Source organism: Protopterus annectens, chromosome 9.part0, assembly GCF_019279795.1.
Source record: "Protopterus annectens isolate FY-2018-M chromosome 9.part0, PAN1.0, whole genome shotgun sequence".
Taxonomy (NCBI): Eukaryota; Metazoa; Chordata; order Ceratodontiformes; family Protopteridae; genus Protopterus; species Protopterus annectens.
The window spans coordinates 299,939,228-299,965,735 of NC_056743.1; the positions used below are offsets into that span (position 1 = coordinate 299,939,228).

A 26,508-nucleotide genomic window follows, 5' to 3' on the forward strand; every position below is an offset into this window, starting at 1 on the left:
TTAAAAGATATGTTTCTGCACATACTGTAGTTAGAAATTGCCTAGATTTCTTCTTTTTTACGTTTGCTTGGATTAATGAATAACATTACTAATTCTGGAGTGCTCAAATACATGTAAATGAGACAGTTTGAAGTCAGTAAAGGTAAACAAAAATGAAAATGCACTTCTGAAGTCACTGCAGAATCACAAGCAGTACTTACTCTGGAAATGATTTTAGAAAAAGGAATCATTATTCTGGGTATCTTTTGTACTGCTCAACTATCAGATATATTCATAACATCTTAACCAGACAACATCAAACAGTTATTGTCCATTGTTTATTTTCCATCATTTTACAAGTAAACTTTTTCTGTTGTTGAAAGAACATTCTGTGTTAGCTGCATCATAGATTAAACTGTGCACCTTTTTTTTTTCAATAGAAATGTCTTGAGAGTATCGAAGAATATGCAGAAAGAAAAAGAGAGCCTTCTGAGACAACTAGAACTTCTAAGGTCAGAATGGCTACTGCTTTGTTTCACTAAGAGGACACACAGTTTAAGTTTGATGTGCAGTTTGTGCTTATAAACTGTGAATTAGAATGAATGTTATATTGTTGCTGTATTCTAACCATATCTTTACCCCATGATCGCATCTCACCTCCAGCAGACCCCACTCCTTCTGCATTATTTAGTTGGTGTGACCATTAAGAAACTACACTGGGTTGGTTTTCTTATGCAGAGGGAGTAAGCCTTGAGGGAGAAATGGATTTAGTACAGGAATAGATTGGAACCTTTCCAGTGGTAACACTGAGGATCTATGGGAAAGGTGAGTGATATGTCTTTCAGGAAAACCAGTAGTGATGCTCCACTTTTAAGTGTAAACAAGGCCCTTTAAATTATAAAATATGCTATGCCCTGCTAAGAATGCATAAAAAACAGCACATCAGCAGAGAAAAATAATTGCAGGATTACCTAATCAGTCAAATCATGTTTTAACGTCAGTACAACATTATCCTGTACACTTCTTCTTTCTGCTTTTCCCAGTTAGGGGTCGCCACAGCAGATCACCTCTCCACTTATGATTGGCAGTGGAGTTTTACGGTGTCTGGTTACCAGCCCAGCGCTCAACCTTCCACGGAAGGCACACACATGCACGCACTCATGCCTAGGGCCAATTTAGAGTATCCAATCCACCTACAGCATGTCTTTGGGATGTGGGAGAAAACCGGAGCACCCGAAGGAAACCCACACAACCACAGGAAGGACATGCAGACTCCGCACAGAAGGCACCCCAGCCAAGGATCGAATCGGAGAACCACTTGCTGTGAAGCAGCAATGATAACCGCGGCACCACTAACATTATCCTGTGCACTGCTACTTCTTAAGTCCATCATTTGCTTTTGTACTAGTCCCTTTGTTATCCTAACAAATGTTGTTTACATTGACCATTTCAGAGCATTACTATGCATACAGGAACTAAATTATTATCATCTATTCTCAGTTACCAATTTCTTTATTTTTTTTTTATTTCTGACTTAGAATATTTTCTGTAGTTGATGTCAAATAGCTTTATTAAGTATTTGGCAAACTCCTAAAATATTTCTACTCTTTTAGAAATTAAAAAAAAATTAAACAGCATGAATTGGTATCACTGTATATTATAGAATCTCTTTTCCAAGATTTTGTATTACATCTCTGCTTTTAGAGGTACTTTACCATAGAGCCAGATCTGGGACTAGGTGACCTAGGCGATTGCCTAGGGACTGCTGGCTGGGGGGACCCGCTGGCCAGGAGCCCTGCCACAAGTTGTAACTTTTAATTTAAAAAATGAAATCACGTCTTCTTTTATGCTTCTTTGAGAATGCACTGTACATCTGTGCATGTGTCAGTGTGCATGAATGCACATCAGTGCAGATTTACATTCCTGCTGCTGCTTCTCTGCATGCATTGATACATGCACATTTCTCTGCATGCATTGACACATGCACATTTAAATGTTTCTGCTGCTGCTTTTTCCATGCCCTGAATTTAAACTTGCTTACTGACTAGACATTCCTTCCTTCCCTGTTTGCTGCCATGAGACGAGAAGTATGTTCCTTCAAGAATGAAGGAGTGTATGTGCATGTTTGTGTAATTCCTTAGTTAGGGTTGACAGGTTAGTTAATTAACTTGCACAGACTCCAACCCTTTACCTTGGTTACAAGAGATGAGAGCCTTAATCCTTTACACCATCTACCAGACTGCTCAAAGAATGTGAGTTTCAATGCATTTTCAAGGAATTGTGAGTTTCAGCATATTTTCAAGGAACTAAGTTTCAAGGGAAGAGAACTTTACTGTTGTTCAAGTCTGTTTGCAGTGCGCAGCTGTTTTGTTTAGCAAATGGCCATCAGTGTTTGTGCTATAGAATTTGAAAGCAGTGTTAGTAGCACAACAGGTGGCATATTTACCTTTCTTGCAGAATGCTGTGGGTTCTACTTCCACACCATGAAGAAGGATTGCTGAAACTATGGTGCACTTTAAGGAGGAATGGAAGTGCTGCACTCCTGACTGTGTCCTCCTTCGGATGAGATGCCTAGTACCTATGAACTTGTTGTCAGTTTGCCAGCCTTTCAGTATTGCAATGTTACCTTCTTACCAAAAATGTAATATAGACAATTTATTCTACAAGGGCAGCAGGCACTGAATTTGTAGATGAAACACTGAAATGTAAAGCTAGTTGCCATCAGCAACCTCTGTATTAAGTACAGATCTCTTTAATGTAAAAACAAAATGAAAACTCCAGCAAAGCTAGAACTTTCACTGAGCGACCTCCCAAACCTCTTATGTCAGAGGCACATGGGATATATGCAAATGTCCCTTATGAACATCAGGTGTTTCAGCTAGTTGGCAATTCTGTATGCCCATGACTTGTTTCATCATTTTAATGGACAATTCCAGGCCAATAAAGCCAAATTCCACTAGCTGTGGATATGCATATTTCGGCCTTATGACCTCATCAGCACAGCACAAGCAGATTGTTTGACTAAGCATAAGAAACATAGGGCTGTTATACCCAGCTGATGTCCATTATCATTAGGGTAAACACTCTGCTTGTGCTGTGCTGACGAGGTCGTAACATTGGGCCTGAAATTGTCCATTAAAACAACGAAACAAGTCATGGGCATTCAGAATCGCCAATTAGCTGAAGCACCTGATATTCATAAGGGTCATTTGCATATATCCCATGTGACTCTGATACAAGAGGTTTGGGAGGTCACTCAGTGGAAGTTCTAGCTTTGCTGGAGTTTTCGTTTTTTTTTACTGATTGGTTTTTCAGTGACCTTCTCACTTATTGTTTTAGATCTCTTTAATGTGGAATTATTCAAATTATTTTTACTTCTGCAGAGATTGTAAATATTGACTGATATTGGTGGATTGTAATGACTGTGAAGTATGAGTGGCCTTTTTTGGTTGAAAAGTACTGAAATGGTAGTTTTGTATGCTTTGCTTCATTACTTACTATAAGTTTAAAACACACTCTAACATGTGGTGCTGTATTATACAAGGAATGTAATTTAATACAATCAGGAAGGCAGTGGTGGCTGATGACTTCAAATCAAAGGGAAGCTGCAGGAGACAGCTGGATGGGTGGGGTCAGTGGGAAGGGGTGCGGCCAACTAGAAAGGGGAGGGGCTATGCTCAAAACCACAAAAACTAACTAAATACACTGCCCTGGGTGCCAAAGCGTCATTATGAGAGTCCAATCAAGACAAAATGAAGTGTAGAAGAATAAAAATATTTCAAAGCATTGGCTGCATGACAGCTTACTTAATATCTAGATGGAAACAAAAAGGTTGTGAGGCATGAAAAAATAAATTACTTTTTAAAAACATTAATGGAATGACAGTCAAAATCAAGTATAAGAAAAACAAGCAGCACTCAACTCAAACCACTTCTTGCACTGCAGTTCTAATTATAATTTATATTCAGCTTTATTAAAGTACCAAGTAACATGCTGAAAGTAGAAATCTCTGATGCTCCCACTTGTAAAAATGTTTCTTATCCAAAAAAAGACCTGCTGCCTGACAACTATCTACTTGTTTCATGGGGAAAACATGATCAAAGTAAAAAATCAAAAGCAAACAAGAAATAAGCTCAAGATACATTGCTTAAAAGGATTACTGTACAGGTTATGGACCACATGATTGGCATTCTGTTTAGTTTATGGGTAAAGCCCGCAGAGATGACTGGAAGTCTCCAAGTGTAATGAGCTTCTTAAAATAATGTAATCCTGTCCTTTATTACAAATACTGTCATATGCATTTCAATACCGAAGGCTTATACATTATCTAGTTAAGTATTCTCTACATGGCAATAACAGAAAGGCTTTCAATGTTGGCAATTCTTTAACAGTATGCTTATTAAAGCTTACTTGCATCTTACGATCTCAGCCAAGCTTACCCGATGGTCATTAAAGTATTACTACTTAAACACAGTGCAACAGGCACTTTGAGTAATAAGCATAAATCAACAGTACAAAAAATATGACAGAAACCAGACCATTCTGCAAAAATCAAGGACAGATGAAAAGCCACTCTAGTACTTGTGTCTACCTTGGATGGGGGGGGGGGGGGTACTCTGCACATTTACACTGCATAACTACTCCTTGCCTTGCTTCAACACATCCAGAGTCACTACATTGGGGAGTGTGGTGCAACAAGTATGTCACAATTTGAAATGTCTCTGGCTGACTGTGATGGCCCTGACACATTTGTCATACCTCTCAACCTCAGAGCAAGAAATCTGGACAAAGCCATACAAAGAAGTGTGACAAAGGCCCAAAAATAAGGACAATTTTTAAATATTGCTCTTATAAACTTAGAAAGATAATAGAATAAGTCTTGCATTAGTATGAATTTTCTGAATGGTATGTAATCTGAAACTCAAATGTCTGTCATTATTTTCTAACTTCAGTCTTTAATGATTTGTCACTAATTTGCCAAAAAAACACAATTTTATTAAAAATGGACCAAAAATGTGATGTAAAAATATAAAATAGCCACACAATACAGCTGGGAACCTGTCAAAGAAGGGACACTTTAATATTAGTACTGCTAACTTGAGCAGCTGACAAAATAAAAGAATCTACATGCATTTCTGAAATAAAAGTAATCTATAACTCTGATTATTACAGTTATTTCTTAATTGTAAACCCTCCATGTTTTCTTGCAAAATTGCTATTTTGTGAAGGGATTATTAGGGGGAAGAGCAACATTTTGAGCCAAAATCAGGGACAGTTGAGAGGTTTGGCTATGCCTAATTCTATAAAGCAATTTATTTGCATGTACCTCTCAACATGTTAATGCAATAAATCTGGACAAGGCCAAATATATTGGGGGAACATATAAACAGTACTAAAAATTGCTCTTGTATAAACTGAGACAGTTGATAGAACAACAGGTCTTACTTTAGCATGCATTTTTCTGAAGGTTATGAAGTCTGAAACTAGTGTGCCATTATTTAGTGACTTAATTCCTAAATGATTTGCCAGAAAACCACAAATTTTATGAAGAACAAACCAAAAATAAGAAGCAAAAATCTATTCATTCTTTGAAAATCTGGACAGTTGGGAGGTATAGTTCAGCTGGGGCTGTCTTTAAGTTTGCCGCCCTTCCCCCTCACAAAATCATGGTCGAATGGAGCCTCCTCCTGCTGCCATTCCAATGATCCATTACTTGGCTATTTCACTCCATTTACCATAAACACTAATGTGCATACCGATTTACTTCTATGATGATTTGGACTTCACTTGAAAGTTTTATTTTGCATTTTACAGCACAAACACTAAGACATCTGCTAAACAAACTCAGCATTAAAGCTTCTCTGCCCTTGAAACTCACATTCATTGAAACAGCATTGAAACCCACATTCAAAGAAATTACATTTACCAGTGGCAGATAAAGATTAATTCTGGGTTGTTTTCAAATCATAGGCCCCTTGCATATGAAACATATGCTCTTTGATACACCTTCCTATTGTTTTGAACATTTTTCCAGTAAACTATGAAACAAAACACATGCACCAATAATGACAAAACTGCCCAATTCAAAACATCTTTCCAGTAAACAATGAAACAAAATGCATGCACCCATAATGACAAAACTGCCCAGTTCAGAACATTTCCATCATAAAAGTCTACTCAAACTTCTACAGTCCACCATTATCAGTAAATATGCACAATTATACAGTCCACCATTATCAGTAAATATGCACAATTCTACAGTCCACCATTATCAGTAAATATGCACAATTCTACAGTCCACCATTATCAGTAAATATGCACAATTCTACAGTCCACCATTATCAGTAAATATACACAATTCTACAGTCCACCATTATCAGTAAATATGCACAATCTCTGAAGAAGTAAAAAAGTCATCTAAATAATTCCACATTAAATAAATCTGTAACTAATGAAGAGGTTGCTGCTAGCAAACACTTTTATATTTCATGGTTTCAACGAAAAATAAAGTGTCTGATGCCCCTGAGGAATAAATTGCCTATATTACATTAAAAATGATAAGCTAGTAATATTGCAATAGGAAATGGATGGCAAACTGATAACAGGCTCATAGTTAGTATCTTAACTTTTTAAGTACAGCAGCATTCACCCCTTGTGGGAGTAGAACCAACAACCTTCTGCATCAAAAGCAAGTACACAACCTGTTGTGCTATTAACAATGCAAGCTGACTTAGCATAAGCAGCTCTAAACTTCTCTTCCCCTGCAGCTCTCAGCTCCTTGTAAAATCTACTCAATACTCAACTGCATCTCAACTTTGCAGCACAAGAAATCTGGAAAAAGCCATATTTATTGGGCGGTGGTCAAAAGCCCAAAAACCAGGGACACATTAAACATTGCTTGTATAATCTTGGAAAGTTGCTAGAATAAAATGCTGTGTTACCATCATACATTTTACTGCCAAGGTCCCTGTGCAAAAGAGTCAGAGCAACATACCACTATGCCAAATCAGCTGCTTTGTGAAAGAAAAATGCCGTGTTACCACCATACATTTTACTACCAATATCCCTGTGTAAAACAGACAGAGCAACATACCACTATGCCAAATCACCTGCTTTGTGAAAGAAAAATGCTGTGTTACCACCATACATTTTACTGCCAAGGTCCCTGTGCAAAACAGTCAGAGCAACATACCACTACGCCAAATCAGCTGCTTTGTGAAAGAGTGGAAGACTGAAACTTAAATGGCTATCATTTAATGAATTCATTTCTCACCATAGCTGTCAACCTCTTAGCACAAAACACCTGGACAAACCCAGTAATGAGGGAATACAGCCCTCAAACATATTCAGTGAATTAAGTTCTTGCCATAGCTGTCAACCTTAGCACAAAAAAACCTGGACAAAGCCAATAATGGGGTAATACAGCCCCAAAAATAAGGTCAAATTTCAAATATTCATCTTATAAACTTAGGTTGTGTTACTATGTATTTTCTGAAGAATATGAAGTCTGAAATTCAAATGCCTGTCAATTATACTTCTGACGGAACAAAAACAATTTTCAGCAGAGGCCCAGGGAGAAATACTGCAGACACATGTCTCTGTAAAATGGCAGGACATCAGAGCAAATCCACACAAACACAAGGATAAGATGCAGACTCCACACAGAAGGCACCCCAGCCAAGAATCAAACCAGAAAACCTATAGCTGTGAGGCAACAATGCTACCACTGCACCATCAAATATGTAAGGAATTAAACATTCAGAAACCTGAAGTCTGAAATTCAAATGCCTGTCAATTTTATTTAACAACAAAAAAAAATTTTCAGCAGAGGCCCAGGAAGAAATAATGCAGACATCTCTTTGTAACAAGGGAGGACACAAAAGCAAACCCACACAAACACAGGGAGAAGATGCAGACCCTAAAAAGAAGGCACCCCAGCCAAGAATCAAACCTGAGAACCTGCAGCTGTGAGGCAACAATGCTACCACTGCACCATCAAATATCAAGCATTGCGACATTTAGAAACCACTGATATTATGAGGAACAGATCAGATCAAATATGAGGCAAAAATCTGCAATTTTTTTTTTTACAAATGGTGGTGGGTAGAAAATTCAGGTCTTTAACACCTGCATACAAGGTACAGGGTTCAAGCCTGAGGTATTCCCTACCACACCACCATTTGTTTAGCCACCAGTATATGGCATTTACGTACGTATGTACACACATACACACACACACACACACACACACACACACACACACACACACACACACACACACACACACACACTTACCTGTAGTAGGCCGATCTCGTAGCTGCAAGCAAATAAATCCACTGTAGCTGCAAACACATAAATCCACAGAAGACTCTGCCATAGCTGCAAACACATAAATCCACACAAGTCCCCACCTGTCCAGCTCCGAATCGCGAGATCTTCCCGACGAGACTGCAGCAAACTCCAGACTGCTGTCATTGCAGTCCGACTCCGATGAGGTTTCCCAGCGAGTTTCCAGGACAGTCTATTGCAGTTGTACTGCATAGACTTCTGGGATCTTGCTCTAACATGTTTCCCAGTCCAGACTGCTGCTGAAACAGTCATAGCATGCTCCAGACTGTCTCAGCAGCAATCCGGACTAGTGCCCATGCGCGAAGTCCGCGAATTTTAATTTTTTTTTCTTTCTTTTATTTTCTTTTATTTTCTAATTTCTTTATGTTTTACAGCTGGGGAGGCTGCAGTCCGGCAGTCCAATAGCACGGGCCGCCCCTGCAGGAAGGTGAATCAAAATCCATGTATGCATGGTCCTAAAAATGTGTGCAAGGCCCTGTGGTTTGAAAACAGCCCGAAGGTAAATTTTATTCACCACTGGCCAGATGCATTTTCTTTGAATGTGGGGTTCACTGCTGTTTCAATGAATATGAGTTTCAAATGCAGAGAAATTTGCTGCTCATGCTGTCTGTTTTAATTATGTGCATGCATTTTTTGTTTAGCAAATGGCTATCAGTGTTTGTGTTATAAAATTTTAAGTAAACATTTTAAATTAAATTCAAATATCTGTAGTTATAGAAGTAAAGAAAATAGTATGCCCATAGACAGGTTTGAACAGTGTGCATGGTAACTGCAGCAAAATAGCCAAATAATGGGACACTGGAATGACTGCAGGTAGGGGCTGCTGCCAGGGGTGCCCCTGATCCATTAATCTGTATAATGCCCCATTTGGCCATGATCTGGCTGTGCTTTAGCATGACTTAGCCAGGCTCAGATTTTTTTCTTTGACTATCTTTTTTTTAAGGTCCAGCAATCTTCTTCAGCCTCCTTTTTTTTTTTCCTGCCTCTTAGCAGAATTCTCCAAAATTACACTCCCAACACCCCTTAAGATAAAATAATAAACAACTCCTTATCATACACAAACCAAAAAAACAAATCTGCAGGACATTTTTATATTGTAACACAGTATCAAAAACATGGAGCTCACATCTTATAACAATCAGGCCGCCAATGGATGTCTTTAAAACATTCTTGGCTAATTTCTGGCTCTGGCCATGCTCCATACCAGGCTAGTCCCATCTTATAATCCATTTTCTCTTTCACTCCACCTCCATCTTCTAACCACAGTTTTTTTTCTCACTCAGTTTTCTGCAGCCACCCTCTCCCTCCACTTCCTGCAACTACAATCATTTTCATTTTTCTGACCTAATGACCTCCCCTGCCTTATCATTGACTGTTCCACTACTGAAAATCTTACTTACTGTGCTACTAAACTATATATCTTTCAAATATTTATTTGTAATTTATAAGTGCCTCTGTTAACTTCATAAACATATTTTCTCTTCTCATATATACATACGTATATTCCTTTGTTTACTAACCAAATTTTTCCTTTCTCTCATCTGTGACACTCTTTAACTTATTAATAATCCTTTTCTTCGATAACCACTGTCTTTATCTCTTTTGAATGTATTTATTTTCTAGACTTCTCCCAGCTTTGCTTCCAGCTCTCTCTTCACCTCTTCTGATTTAAACAAATTAAGCTTATCTCTCTGACTAGACACTCTCACTATCTCTTTAGTTACACTGTATTATATTGTATTGTATCATAGTTGTAAAGATGACAACTTTTACAACTCTGTTATATTATATTTTAAGCATTATAATACATATCAAATGTCTATATTAGTCTGCTGTTTTGCTTTCATTTAATATGGAGGAGCATTTCACCCCAGGTCGCCACTTGAAAGCAGGTTATTACCTATCCAGACATTCCCGCTTAGCAAATTACAGTAAATAATAAATAAATGAAATGCCAAGAGATGTCACTAGGATAATCCTAGAGAAGCACCTGGAGGCATCACCAGGGTTGTCTTAATATAAGATTAAGTAAATTTAAAGGTATACTCTGTTCAGATATTTACAATGCAGATAATAACTAATATTATTTTTCAATTTTTGCAGGGATATGAACAAGAAACTGCGAGATGAAAGAGACGCCTATGAAGCCAAGAAGCCGGTTAGTCTCAGAAAGAAAATTGTAGTTCATACCCACCCTCCTTGTTGTTGCCAGGACAGTTGTTGCTGTTTGTCATGCAGCCAGGGACAATACTGATATCTGTTCAGCAACTGGGAAGGATTTGAGCCATGGGTCCACTGTGCATTTCTGTATGCTGGGAAAGTTTTTATTCCCAAACCTGTACCAGAAACGGGTATTCTTGGATATTATTTTTATTATTGTACCATTTAAAAGAATCTGAGCCTTTTATGTGAAGGAAAAATGTAAGTTATAAAAGCAATATTTTATGTAAATGTCTTGCCGTGGGTAATGTTTTGCAAAATGATCATTGTTTTACAATGTTTGTTTTAAATATTTGTATGGTATTGTTAAGTTTTAATAGTACTCTCCTAGAAATGTGTTCTGTTATGCAAATCAGGAAAGGCAACTAGAGTTTAGCCAATATATAAGTGTGACACTGTCTTAGTAATTTATTATCAGTCGAAGCAGGCAGTAGCTTTTTCCACTTATGCCAGTCAGAGGACACACTATTTTTTTAAAACTTTTGTCTTAAGATTTTCTTGTGAAATTAGTTTGACGGATGTAGTTGTTGTGATAGGAAGTATGTGTTTTTGTCAGATTGTTGGAAATTCACTGAAACTTTACTTATTCTTTGTATGTCACCATAATGGCTAATAAGGGCATATACCCTGTTATTTCCTGATAGTTATGCAGTGAGTATAAACTTAAGCTAATTGTGCTTTTGTGTTTTACTCTCAGCATTGCAGTAGCTCAACAGACTATGAGACTTTTACTGCACATTTTCACAAAATGACCACTTTTACCTCTAAATTTAAGACAATATTTGATTTGTATGTGTTCCTGCCTTTGCACTATAGGTGAGGCTAGCTGCTGATCCTAGAGGTGAATAACATGTAGTGCAATGCTAGCTATAACTGTGTAGTGATGGCTCCTCATAGTTAAGTTCTGATAATGAGACTCTGCTACTGGACATTTGTCTTGGAATTGTAATGTTATGGGAAATCATTAAATTGTTATGAATTTTAATGCAAGTACTACATGAGAAGAGTCAAGAGTACAGCCTTAGCTAATTTAGGAAGTGCCTGCAGCAGAGGAAGGAGGTGGGCATTGAAGCTCAGCAGTGCCTCTATAATGAGGCAGTAGGAAATAATGCTTCCTATGCTAGAGAGTTAGTGCAATACAATACCAAGCTGTCAGAGCTTACCCTTCTAATTTAATAGCAAGTGTTCATTTGCACTAAAAGTGTCATTATCAGAGGTATGTTATAATAGCACGTCAGTAATACCCAAACTAAGGGTTTATATTATAAGCACGAAGGACCATTTAATCGAATACATAAACAGTGACAGATATTTACCGAACCACAAATACACCAAACGCCGTAAACTGCAAAATTAAAAATCACGAATCGTCATACTCGGCCAACCCCACCGCCCGCGACATACTACCTTCCGAAACAAAATAAATAAACCACCTACATACATACACTAACCAAAACCCTACTTCTAACCCTAAAGTAAAGCACCAAAACCCTACTTCTAACCCTACACTAAACCTTACATACATTACTGTCTATGCACTTACCTTAACCCACACCATAACCCTAAGGTCCGTAACTATCGCACACTTACCTTACAGAGCTATACCGCAAACGGGGCAACTATGACGAATCGACATTTTGAATTTCCCATTTTTGAACGTTCAATCTTTTCGTGGTTTGCGCAATATGTGTCGCTCTTTTCGTATTTGCTGAACAGGACCTTCGAGCTTCTAATATAAACCCCCAAACTAACATACCCACACACACACACACACACACACACACACACACACACACACACACACACACACACACACACACATATAACCTCTAGAAACCTCCTAAAATTAGCCTCTCCTAATAATCTCCCATGATACATAGGGACACAATTGGGTTGGATTGCATGGCTAGGCTTATAAAGGCCCTGGTAGTCATTAGCCTAGTGTAAGCCAATAAACCTATAGGTTTTCAATGGTATTGTGTTCCCTTGTTTGTCCTCATCTGCTCTATGAGCTACAGGACATGACTAGCTGTGGTTTATCTTTGCTTTATTGGTACTAGCAGCATTTAGCTGTAGTGTAAATTGTTTTGGCATCATTACTGCAGTTGGCACTGCCATCTTGTTCTCTCTTATATTACTACAGTGTTACATCACTAATTCTGTGCAACTAAAGCTGTCCTCTCATGATTAGAGTTTTTAGTTTTACCTGATTTGCCATTGCCTCACACTTGTTGTTGACATTGCCTGCTTGTAGCCAGCACTTTATAAAGGTATTGCAGGCTGTTAGTCCAACTACATCTACCTTAGTTACTAAACTTAAACCTAGCTGCTAACTGCATAATTGACTACATTCTGCTTTACAAGACACAGACCCATCTGGCTGATATGGAGAACAAATCTCCTTGTATCCTTTCTTTTGCTAGCCTCATAGTATTTGGTATTCTTAGACAGTGTAGGTAGTTGTGACTCCCCTGCACTGGCCCAGTAATCAAGGAGCCCCAATCCTCACCACTGGCATCAGTGAGGGACACACACACATTGGAAGTATGACAAGCACACACACAGTAAAGTACAATTTCCCTTAAGAGGACACAGAGATCACAGTCAGTCTGGGGGCTGGTTTCTCTCTCTTTGCCCAGATCTCCAATAAGGCTCATCACTGGCACATCTATAGGGTTAAGATATCAGCTGAGTGGCCAAGCCAAAACCTCCAGCACCCTCTCTGTCCAACCAGTGCTTCGTGTCCCTGCCCAAGTAGCTGACACGCACACTTTGAGATTTGATTTATACACAAACACGCACTTGGGAAAGCTTGGCACAAGTTTACTAGCTATGCCCCCTTATGCCCAGACTATAAGGTAGTACCAGCTGCCAAGGGCCACTACTTATCAACGACTTATAAGGCCCTTACCAAAGGGTGCCCAATCTTACTGTGTAATGTTACTATTAATCCAAATGGTAAGTGTGACCAAAACTTGCAAGGCTATTGGATGTCACCAAATACATATGCAAGTACTCTCAGAGCTTAAATATCTCTAAACAAACCAACCACAATTAAAATGTTTAAATATATTTAATAATAAATAATAAAAGAACAAGACAATACTCAAACAGCACAGTAACTACATAGTTCAGAATCACAGGAGATATTTTAAAACAACATTGCAGGACAGTCTCAAATACATACAGAAAACTAAACTAATCTTTACTATATTCCTCTCTAACTCAAAAAGATACTATGCCCTAAATAACTTACTTACAGAGCAAGACACAGACAGAAGTGCTGAATGGATGATTCTAGGTCCAAGGCAAGATACAAAATGTCCTCTCTCCCTCTCTGAGAGAATTCTTAAATTAATACCACATATTACTGCTGGGTTAGCCTAGATGGCATTACTCTTTGTCACCTGCCTTCAGTTCCCTGGCTAACAGAAACTTAAAATTTAACACCTCTGTGTCAAAAATACATATCTTTCAGAAGTGTGCAGCTGCTAGGAAATCACAGAGCAATAAAAACCTAGTAATTATTTCTGTTTTAAGAGAATAGGAAAACCTCTAGCTCTAGACATTTTTCTGCTTGCTTCACTGAAACACAGCTGTAAAACACTTTACAAGTTTTGCAAGTTAACTCTGTATGTTCTAGCTTCTACTATTAAAACATACATTTGCACAGGTACATAGTTTATATACATTTCTGTTCTTTCCAGTAGGGTACACTGTGGTTACATTCTTGCAGCTCAGTACATAACATAACAGTTCAACACACACTTTTGCACCAGTAGTTTAATATACACATAACATATAGTTCTCTTACTTCTGTAGGACAAGCATATGAATCATATTAATACTTACAAATGATTATTTACAAAATTCCAGATAGCTGGGCTGACCGTATTTCCTTTTGTCACATTTCTATATAAATCATATTAATATTTTCAAGTGATATATAATTATTTACAAAATTCCAGATAGCTGGACTGGCAGTATTTCCCTGGTGTCACAGTAGTAACTGCAAAAAGTTTATAAACAGCAAATTTTTACTTCACAGTAACGATTCGGTATGTGACAGGTATAGGTATCTATACAACTTAGATACCATCGACTTACCAACAACATAGTCAGTGAGCATCACATAGTACTACCCAGAGCTTGATATGAACCTATTGACCTTACATATGCTAAGGCTGTCAAAAAGCTATCACCAAGCCTCTTAGGACTAACAACATACAACCATACCAGAAATATGTAAACACTACTTCGCCTTCTTCACACACAGTATTTACTTTATTCGTTCTTCAGTCACTGGCTATGTGGGCTGGTCCTTGGAACCTTTTCAGCGATGGCTTGAGTGCAAAAGGCACAAAAGTAAAATTAAAAGATTCAGATAGATTATTTCAAAGATTACAGAAGTACACAGCATTTAGTTATGCAGTGTAAACCCATTTAAAGTACCAGTGATTCATGTAAAGTACAGTACTATCTGTACAGAAGTTTCTACAGGAGTCAGAAGACTAAAAACAAGTATGTGCTGATAGTTAAGGAGAGAGAGAGAGAGAGTAGAATTATATGAAAGAAGCAGATAAAGGAGCAGAGGAGTTACTGATTAGTAGAGAGGATATAGTCAGTAATTGATTGGAGCAGAAGGTATTAGCATACTACCAAAGGAAAATGAGTTACAAGTTGTAAAGTAAAAAATCACCAGGGTGTAGTAAGTAAACCATATACCACCACTAATTCCATGACAGTAAACAGAAATATCAAACAGGTGAGTCTGGTGTAAAGCTCATTTACTCCATGACTGCTAGGCAGGGTCTGAGCTGTTATGAGGACTCTGTGTCCACTCACACAGGGCAGATATGATCACAACCTTGTTACAGCCCACGTAGATATGAATGATTTCATGCACATAATGAAAGTCATCCTGAATCTCACTATGCATGTGTTAAATGCAGGGAAGACCCTGGTCCTGAGTGGAATCGTACCTTTACCTGTAGTGATGTGTAAATAGTTGGCTAAGTAGTTGGTGTCATTCTGAGGTTGGGAGGGGAATAGGTGTAAAGTTTGGAGATGAGGTAGTTGACAGGTCAACTTGTTTCACAAAGCATGGCCAGTACCTCTTGTTCCCCTGTCTTACATGAAATGGCTAAAGCCCTTTCTGGACAAATCCAACTGCTGGGCATCCCAACATGACAGAAAGAGAAATACAGCTAATTCAGACTCCAAATCAGACTACATTAAGGAACTCTTCTTAATTCAAAAAGTCTTAATAACAAACTCATAGATCTAGAGGCTCTCCTGCAACTTGAACACATCCATATATATGGGCGTTGTAAATGTAAATTGGTTTCACTGTATAGGTAGGACATCCTCAATACCTGCATTTTTGTATGTAGCATGCATTCAGTCCTGAGAGAAACCGCAGTGAGGTTTCCATATTTATCAAGGATCACATCTCAGATCCTCAGAGATCCCAAAACTGAACTTACTGAATTCCTGCTTTCCATGGACAGAAGAAATTATCACTTTTTAGCACATTAATAAAAGATTCTTAAATATACTCAAACTAATCTTAATGAAAAATTTCTGTATGATGGGCGATTTCAACTATCCATTAATTAACAGCTGCACTTACATTCGTAAATCGGGTATGCCCAGAAAATCCTTAACCTAATAAATGGCCAACTATGGTTCAGAACATTCCAGACCTTGTACTTGCCAGCATTTCTCAGATGTACTTTTCCTTTTATATCTCTGTCCACTTAAAGGTATGTACATCTGGTAATGTCATCTATAGATGGGGATCAGTTTTCAGGGTAGACTGGTAAGAACATTATTTATTCATAACAGTAGCAATACTTTGGGAGAGACATGACAGAACATGAGGCATCACTGTAGGATGTATAGAGAGGCTGGAAGGAGGTGCTTTAGGAAGGATCAAATGCTATATCTGAAGGGCTATTTTGCTAGTATAGGTCTATGTTCTGAGGAAAGTCACCAGGTCTCCTTTGCTTCATTCAAATTAGGAGAGAAATGTCAAGGTGTAGCTACAGGATATGTATTTGTTGGTAACAGTAATTACATTATCCCTTCTATAAACCGGGTAAGGTAATATAGCCAGGGGTGTGGAGGGGAAGATGCACTCATTCTTACTATAGAATTCAAAACTTTGTGTTAACCTGTAGGCAGATAGATCATCAAAGCACCACTAAAGCAAATCTACAGAACCTTCTCAAGCTCTCACCCTTTGAAAAGGAAAAAATATGGGTTACATTCAGAGTGTATGCATGGTCTAAAAAGGTTAGTGGGAAAGAGAAGAGAGGTCCAGAATACCAGCACAACATTACCTTCTTGTATATCTTGCTACAACTAAGAAATTTATGCTTCTGCATCATGCTGTATTGTTTGTAGTTCAATCCTTTCCTCCAGTTATTGCCATGTGTGCTTTCTGTGTGTACTCTGATTTCAACTTGTTTGTGTGCATGGTTGTTCTTATAGCAATTATACTTAGCTCTGCAACACCAAACTGTATGTGCTTCAACACAAACAATACCACCAAAGCCACAAAAAGTATTTTATTTCTCTAGCGCCTCAGCTACAAACAGCTTTCAAGGAGTAAAATACACAAAATGAACCACACTTTACATAATGCCAGCAGCTTTAATCAATGAACAATTAAACAATACATTAAAAAAAATCGCTCAAATTTCAGTTAAAACTTTTTTTAAAGTGTCAGTGTCCATTTCATATAACACTTTTCCAACAACATTCAGTATTTAATCCCTTTGGTACTAAGGTACCATATTTTAAAATAAATATTGTTTCCTTTTTTAAAAGATTATATCTATGTGTTTCCCCTATCATTATTATTTAAACAAATCTGTTGTAAAATAGTTGATTCAAGTCCTTCAGGATTTCCATCATGGCAATTTCTAAAATGTTGGGCCAAGGGGCTTTATATCCTACCTGTCCTAATGTCCCTCAAATGTTCTAACAATCTAACTTTGAACATTCTTTTAGTTTGTCCAATATAGAACATATTACATGTACATCTAATGGCATATACTACCCCTTCTGTTCTACAATTATAAACCCCATTCACACTAAATGGGATACTATTTATAGTCTGAAAAGTATTTATTATATGGGGACATCCCCTACACTTATTGCAGGGTCTCATCCCTTTGTTCCAAATCTGCGCAGACAAATGAATGTCTGGCCTATGATATTTAGTATGTACCACCATATCTCATATGTTTCTACCTCTCTTATAAGAAAACACTTTTTATTAACCAGCCCATTTAATTCATCAAAACTTTTCAAAAATTCCCAATAATGGAGCATAATTTGTTTCATATTCTCACTCAAGACATTATATCCTAGAACCAAAAATAAGCTATCTGTATCTCTTTTATTCATTTCACTATCATATTCTCTCACATAAATTTTTGTTTTATTATCTGTTCCATGTCTAATATGCAGTACCTTCTTCGCATCTCTATCAATAATTTTTACATCATATCTTCTATTCCTGAACATTGCTGCAGTCTGTTCGAATTCTTCTCTAAAAATACCCTCATCGTTACACAATCTTGATATTCTTAGAAATTCCCCGAATGGCAATGATTCCAGAGTATGTCTAGGATGACAACTAGTGCCTGTTAGAAATTGATTCACCTCATTAAATGTCCTATGTATGCTTGTTTTTATACCTTCACCCACTATTCCACACAAATTTATATCTAAAAATGAAACTTTATGTCCGTATTGTAAACCATCGAATGCTATCTGAAATCTATTCTGCTGTATTTCTTCCACAAAACGCGGTACTAAATATACACCACCCTCACACAAAATAACTAAATCATCAATAAACCTAAAATAAAAAGGCAAAAGGAGAAGCCATTGCCGTTTCTTGTACTTGATGGTAAATCTGATCTTCAAAATAAAAAAAAAATATTTTCCAAACAAAATTGAGTTAAATCTAAAATACAATATGTAAGGGGGCTACTACCTATTTGAAGTCTAAGGGCTTCAAGCCCAAAATTATGTCTGATGTTCGTGTAAAGGCTCTTCACATCCAGTGTTATCCAATACATACCATCCCTCCATTTAACATTTTTAACCTTTTCTAAAAAATCAGAAGACTCTTTAATATAGGAAGGAAGTTGCATCGCTTCTTTTAATAACACTTTATGTAATATAACACCCACACTGTGTAAAAAATACTTAGTCGAAACTATCGGTCTACCTGGTGGATTTCTTATATCTTTGTGGATTTTGGGCAAGTAATAAAAATAAGCAGGCCCTGATCCTTCACATATCAATTTATTGGTGACATCACTCTCAGTCCAGTAACCTAGTCTCAAACCTTTTTGAATCAAATGTGTATAGCTTTTCTTTGCTTCTTCTATTTTAATCATTTACTATCTGATATATTGTTCTATCATCTAACAATTCTAAACACATTTTTAAATATTGCTCATAATACATTATTACTATTTTATTACCTTTATCTGAGGGTTTAACAGTCTTTTAACTCTTTTCTTAGAAAAATTCAACAAGGCTGACCTCTCCTGTTTTGACAAAGTATACTCAACATTCTTTTTGTTAAAATTTCTAAATAACATATCTAATTCAAAATCAACTATTGAGTAAAAATTTTTAATGCCTTCATGAATGCAAGGTGGCATAAACTTACTCTTACTAATAACAGCAGAAGTGTCTATCAAACAATATGCATTCATCTCGCTATTACAAGACATATATGAATCAAACGAATCAATTTCAAGCATACTCTCATCAGTATCACATATGCTTTTTTTTATGATCGTTGTCATTATTCACTGGCATCAAGCAATGCATATTAAAATAATACCATAAATGCAATTTTCTAACCAACTTATACAATTCAATTTTGCATTCATATTGTTTTGGTATTACTGTTGGCACAAACTTTAAACCATAACTCAACACATTACAAAAATGTTCATCCAGGGAACAACCAGATAAATTCACAATGATATTAGCATTATTAGACAAACAATCAGTAACATTTGGTCCTTTTGTTTTCACGCCATTGAGGTTGATGGCCCCCTCTCTGAGGCTCATGTTCTGAATAGCTCCTCTTTTGCTGCCTTTTGTTCTCGCCATAAGAGCGAAAATTATCCTGCATGTACTGTCTGTTCATTGACATAGATAAGCAATTATACTTAACCTACCCCTGTTGCCAGAATTTTAACTGAAAGGGGTGCCTTCAGGATGAATTAACTTACCCAGTTAATAGGATCATAGGAGGTTACTAGGCTATTGGTTCTGGGACCTTTAAAGCCTAGCCATGATTTACCCTTGTTCCTTAATAGACCAAGGCATATAGTCTGTATTTGCCATGCAAGACTAGGATCAGCACCGGCTGCCCCTATCCAAGAGGGACATAGGTGAAATACCCAGGGTAAATTTCCAGTTTACCATCCAGTTGTCCAAGTTACGCTTAAATAGGGTCTTTGAGGTGCTAAGCTTTATGTGAATTGGGAGTTAATTCCAGAGGAGTGGCAACTTCTGGGAGACATATCTGTCTCTCCAGCATGTCCTGGTAATGGCACAGGCTAGGTTAAGATCCTTAGAATGAGTGACTCTTGTCCCACTGGAGTTACAGATATGCAGCATTTCCATTAAGGCTGGGTTTGGGACTGCTCTGTAGGCCAGCCACAAGTCACTAGAGTCAGAGCAATGCACCACTACACCAAATCAGCAGTCTATATGATGCAGAGTACAGTTTTAGGGCCTTTAGTCTATCCATGTAGATTATATGCTGAAGGCCTTGAATTTTCTTGGAGAGAAACCTCTGGGGTCTCTCTAGCTGCTGCAGGTATCTGGTGAGGTACATACAAAATGTGAGCACTGTACTCTATTATTGGTCTGATAAGGGACAAGTACAGGGGAGTTATAACATCATTAGCTTTGATGCTATGCTTTTACTTAAGAGATGTGCAACGTAGAAGGCCTTCCTTACCATTGTAGACACATGGTGATCAAAGTTAAGGTTGCTATCAACCTGTGTACCTAAATCTCTCACAACTGGGTTTGAACCTAGTGGGGAATAATTAATTTTGTAATTAACAAGGACTTCTGCTTTGCTGAGGGTGACGATAATGCATTTTTTTCTGCATTGAGTTTAAGACTGTGGCTCTAGCACCAGCCATTTATCTGTGTAAGCCCATTTTGTACAATGTTGACATTGTTTTGGAATTTGATGGTTGCACCCAGTTTGTAGTCATCAGCAATCTTGGTAAGCCACAGGCCATTAATTTTCACCCGGATTTCTGAGAAGTAGATTCCAAACAGTAGGGGGCCCAGTACAGAACCTTGTGGAACACCACTGGTAACAGGTCTGCTGGTATAGGTGGAATCCACAATCTTCATTGTATACATTCTGTCAGTGAGACATTTGGCTACCCATCTAATGATGTTTGGGTTTATCCGCAGCTGGGTGAGTTTCTCAATAAGGCCTGAGTGGGGGATTGTGTCAAAGGCCTTGGCCAAGTCAAGATAGACAGTATGTACTGTTTTGCCTTCATCTAGGGCTTTAGTGACACTCTCAAAGAAGTCCACCAGGTTTAGCAGGCATGATCTGCCCGTAATGAAGCCAAACTGGGTCGGATCAAGAGTCTGAAGGTCTTCCTATATCCTTGTTGATGAGGTCCATGATGATTCTCTCCATGGCCTTACAGATAAACTGGTTAGGCTTATGGGTCTATAATTCCCAGGGTTGGTTGAGAGAACACCCCCCCCCCCTTTGTGCAATAGGATTACAGTTGCTGTTCTGCACTCTGCTGGGACAAAGTCAGTACTTATACTGTGGTTGAAGAGAGTACCGACTGGTTCCACTAACTCCTGTTTTAGACAATTTAGTAAGCAGCCTGGGATGTTATCCTGTCCCATAGAGGCTGTGTTTTTGGCCTTGGAGAGAGTGGTTATGACCTGCTCTTTGAAGATACTAGGTAGAGGACTGGTGATGAGTATGCTTTGGGGTATGATTGGTGGGGACAGAGGGTTGAAGTTTTCACCCAGCCTTTTGGCTAGCAGGTTGGTGATATCCTTAGGTTCAGTATGTATGGCACCATCCACTATTAATTTAGCACAATGTTGGGCCTTTTCTTTTAGAGTTTGGACATAGCTAAGGAATGTCTTGTGATTATCCTTAGCTAGGCATGCTAATATGGTTTCAACGTTAGCTTTTGAGGACTTTATAAGATGTCTAATTTGCTTGTTCAGGCTGTGGATGGTACTTCTGTTTTGCTGAGACTATTCCTTCTTATTCTTTGATAGCAGTTTCTTTCTCTTATTGTATAACCTATTTATGGTCAATGTCTACCAGGGCTTGTTTTTTTCAAGAGGACCTTGTTTTGATCCGTTCAGGTTTGGCTGAGTCGATACATTTGTATAGGTGTTTATTTAAAGCATTTGTGTACACCTCACTATAGGAGTCATTGCTGTCAGTGGTGGCAGGGGGTTTGAAACTATTTATACAATCACTTAGGAGGCTATAGTTTACCTTGGAGAAATTATTTCAACCTTATAACTCTTGGGGGGGGGGGGTCAGGTGCAATTGTTACTTTGAACAAGACTGATTTATTATCATACTTTAGGCAATGGGCAAACTGTACACCAATACCCTGATTGGAGAATGAGTGTTCTCCAGCAGGGTATTAATGTATAAGTAATGCCTGCTGAGAAGAACGAGTCTGCCACTCACGGCAGCTTATCAAGCCACAGTGGAGCCCGGAATGAGGAAATGGAATGGCCACCATTATTTTACTTCTACTAAACAGTGTTTTTGCTGTTTAGTGAGTGTAAACTATAAAAAAAGTAGACAAAAAGGTACGTGTGTGTGTTTATGTATGTGTGTGAGTGGATGTGTGCATGCCAGTAAGAGTGAGCGAGCCATTATTTTACACTCGCTAAGCAGCACTTTTTCTGTTTGGCGAGTGTAAAATAAAAGTGAAAAAAAGAAAAAAAAAAGAAAATGCAGCATGTTTGTGAGTGCATGTATGTATGTAAGTGAGAGAGAGAGCAATCATGTGTGTGTTTCTATCTGCATGTGTGTGTGAATGGGTGCATGAAAGCAGAGATACTCTGTGTGTGTGTGTGTGTGTGTGTGTGTGTGTGTGTGTGTGTGTGTGTGTGTGTGTGTGTGTGTGTGTGTGTGTGTGTGTGTGTGTGTGTGAGAGACAGAGATGGATGGAGAAGAGTGAGAGAGAAAGTGAGAGTGATGTGTGAGTGAATGCATGTATGTAAGCAGAGGAGACTGCCTGCGACAGAGCTTGAGAGAGAGTGAGACTGAATGTGGGTATGAAAGCAGCTGGAGACTGAGAGATTGAGAAAGAGGGCAAGCCAGATCTTGTATGAATGAATGTGTGTATGAAAGCAGCCTGCGGCATTAGACCTCATAACACCCCTGGGCAGGTGTTAATTACAAATTAACATACACCCTGTCAGGCATTATTGCTTGCTTACCAGGTAGGGTCCCACACGTGGGGTGATCCACTGACGCCCCCCCCCTTGTTGATGAGTACTAGGTCAAGGATATTTGAGCCTCTTGTAGGGGTGCAGACTATCTGTTCCAAGGCATTTTTATTAACAAAGTCCAGGAACCTTAGGGTAAGTGTATTTGTGCATCATATATGTTTCCCAGTCGATGGTAAGGTAGTTAAATTCACCCATGATCAGGGTGTTTGGCTGTATTGTGAGTGAGTCAAGTAGGTCCAGGTAGGCAGTGTGGTTTTCCTGGTTCATGCTGGGGGACCTACAGCTGACAATGACGTGGACGGGGTCTTTCCTATAGTTAGTTGGACTTGGTGTAATTCCAGGGAGTCATACTGTTTAACCAGTCATGAAGTGTATTTGTCTTTGATGAGGATGGATATATCTCCTCCTTTGGTTCTTTCATGTTCATTTTGTGGTCTGAATGTGTGGAAGGCATTGCCGCCTTGCATGGCCAGGTTACTCTCTGCAGCCTTGAATCAAGTCTCTGTGACTACATAGACATCAGCATCTTCCAAAGTAAGGAGTGCTTCCAGTGAGTACAGTTTCTGATTTAGACTCCTAGTATTAAGTAGCATAACCTTGAGTTTGTTACTAGAGGATCTTTTTACATTGGGAATTTTGTTCTTTTGATATTACCTAAAAAGCACTATGGAGGAGGAAAGTACCTTAGCCAGTAAGCAAAAGCCAAGAGGTGACTGGTGAAGACCATCTCTGACAAAGCAGCATGGACTGTCAACCATATCATCCCAGGCAAACAAATATTTTATGTCCCTGGATTGACACCAAAAGCTAAGTCAGTTGTTGAAGTCGATCATTTTTAGTTTGTATTGAGGCATCATCCTGGGTGAAGGTAGCATGTTGCTTAGGTCTAGGGACATACCTGCCTGAGACACACAATCTGAAAGCTCAGTCATGTCTGTCTTCATCTATCTGAATTCTCTGGAAGGACTGAGATATGCAAATCAGTGTAGCTAGCTCATTAGACTTAAAACTATGCATTTATAGATTTCATCATTTGTCTTTTATTTAAGTTAGAAAACATGCATAAGGTAGGCAACATGTTTTATATTGCTTTGGTCACTGTGAATTAACTTTTGCAGCATATTTAATCATGTTATGATCTTTCTGCTTCAAAATCAAACTTTTTTTTATAAATGCAAAACACATTTCAATAAACGAAACTTTTCAAATAATTCTTAACTTTGGAATAGTCCCATACATTTGTATGGTTTCTTCAGCGATCTTCCATAAAGGAGCCTTTGCACTATATACACAAGACGTCTTATCTTGCTTTTTAATCATTTCTTAATTTATCTCAAGTCATAGCTTCAGAAGTCTGTATCTGCAGCTCTTGAAAATCACAATTTTCCACTGTCTTTAGTTTGTTGCAGAACTGTTGGTGACAGTTCTAATTTTGTGCAGGTCTTTGATTTCTTCTCCGCAGCTTACTGTCTTTACCACAGAATGCACAGGATTTTGATGAGCTATTTTACCAAAAAGTTGAGATGCAGGCAGTGGACTTTATTATAGTTTTTATTTCCAGCCTGTAAATCTGGTTGTCTTCTGCAGTTTCTATCTAAGAAGCATTGCTCTGTCTATTGGTTTCTTCCAAAGTGTCTTTATTTTATGTTAATTTTGCGTAATAGTAATACAACTGAAGTAGATACTCTTATCTTTTCTCCTTTTCTGTGTTCTACTCATCAAAAGTTGAGCCAATGAAAGACTGTGCCCTTGCTTAGGAATAATCCTGTTTTCAAGGAATATAAAATGACAATCCTCATAGTTTTTGCTAGGGTTCATTTTCATAAGTTTCACTTTTTGCATTGTTCTTTCCAAGTGGCCCTTAGATTGTGGGTAGTGTGGATTTGATGTTACATGTTTGAATTCCTATTTATGTGTAAATCTTCTGAATTGTTAATTTGTGTATGGCAGACACTGTCAGATATGAAATCATCAGGTATTCCCTGCTGGTAACTTTTGTTATAGTACTATATTAGTATTAAATTATGCAAACTAAGTTCAGGAGGTGGTGGGTTGCCTCCAAATATTATGAAGTGCCTTAAGTATTGTACTGCAGTTTTTAATCCTCTTTGTTTTATTTAGATTAGATTACATTCGATTATTACTGTGCATTAGATTTTTTGTTACCACAGCTTTTAAGTATCCAGTTAGTTACTTTCAGCAACAGTAATTCTGGCATAATTATATTTTTTCTGGTCTTTGAGCGTGTATGCAATTTAAAGGTCATTGTGTAATTCATTGTCTAACATAATGTGTTGTTTGAAACATTGCTCAGATGATTATTTTGTTTAGTTTTTTTTTTTTTTTTTTTTTAACGAGGCTCATGTTAAATCTAAAATTTAGCAAACTAAATTAAAGAAGCAGTGTGCACGGATACAAGCAGAATCATTCATCCATTTTCTTCAAACATAGATATAACAATATGTCAGTTTTTAAATTCTTACAGTGTGGCTTTCCTAAGGAAGCTGAAACAGTTTGATGCTGAATGACATAAGATAAATTCAGGATTTGCTTCTTTAACTGTTGCTTTGATATAATTTATTTCAAATCATTTTATGTTATATAAGGAAAGAAGCCATAATTAATGCTAGCTCAAGACCTAAAATATGTGCCTAGTCCTAAGCAAAATGGGTGCAATAAAATAAATCTGTGAGAAATGAAGAAAATATTGCATGGCTGTAAAACGTGTTATTTATAAGAAGAGAAATATTTTTCTAAATTCTTACTTCATTTACTCAGTGCAAAACAGTGTAATGATGTAAACAGACATGGTAAAAGGGCAACTAGTCCAAGTTAAACATTTGCCCAGATAAAATAATGGCTGACATTTTGTGTAACAATGTCTTAATGTTTATGAGAGCTAGAGGTTCTTTTGATTGTTCTGTTACCTCCATGTGGGATGCAGTCATGTAATGGATATCTTTCAAAATAAATAAAATGCTTATTTTGAGATTTAGACATAGCCCAGAGTTTATTCTCTTTCCTGCTGATACATGTTTACAGCTCCTATGTATTCAGAATATGTAATAGTCTCAACTATGGAGAACAAAAAGATACTTTGCTGGTACACAAGGAGGTGGAGAGGATTGGCCATCACTGTTATTGTGCCTTCAGAAATTTGTCTGTCAGTTTCTCGTACCTGGATGTATAACAATGCAGCAACTATTGGAAACAAGGTTACCAGTGCATATATGAAAATATCAGTTCCACCAGTTGAAACTCCATTTTCTTGAAAACTTTGTGCATTTCAAAATTCAGCTTTACTGAAGTAAAATTGCAGTGCATACTTTAACACATCAGACAGTAAGAAAATGTTTGAACACACACACGCACACACACACAAACACACATACACTTTTGACTGAACAAAATGTGCTGATTAATGTACTAGATAAC

At 37.8% G+C, this 26,508-nt stretch overlaps 1 protein-coding gene across 1 annotated transcript in view; it reads left to right on the top strand.

Annotated features, from left to right (window-relative positions):
- The window catches only part of LOC122811200 (EF-hand calcium-binding domain-containing protein 4B-like), a 1,881,211-nt gene that overhangs the window by 1,611,114 nt on the left and 243,589 nt on the right, over nt 1-26,508 (top strand). Inside the window, exons 10-11 of the mRNA XM_044082881.1 lie at nt 420-491; nt 10,432-10,486. Coding sequence (XP_043938816.1) covers nt 420-491; nt 10,432-10,486 — 127 coding nt within the window. The remainder of the gene's footprint in view (nt 1-419; nt 492-10,431; nt 10,487-26,508) is intronic.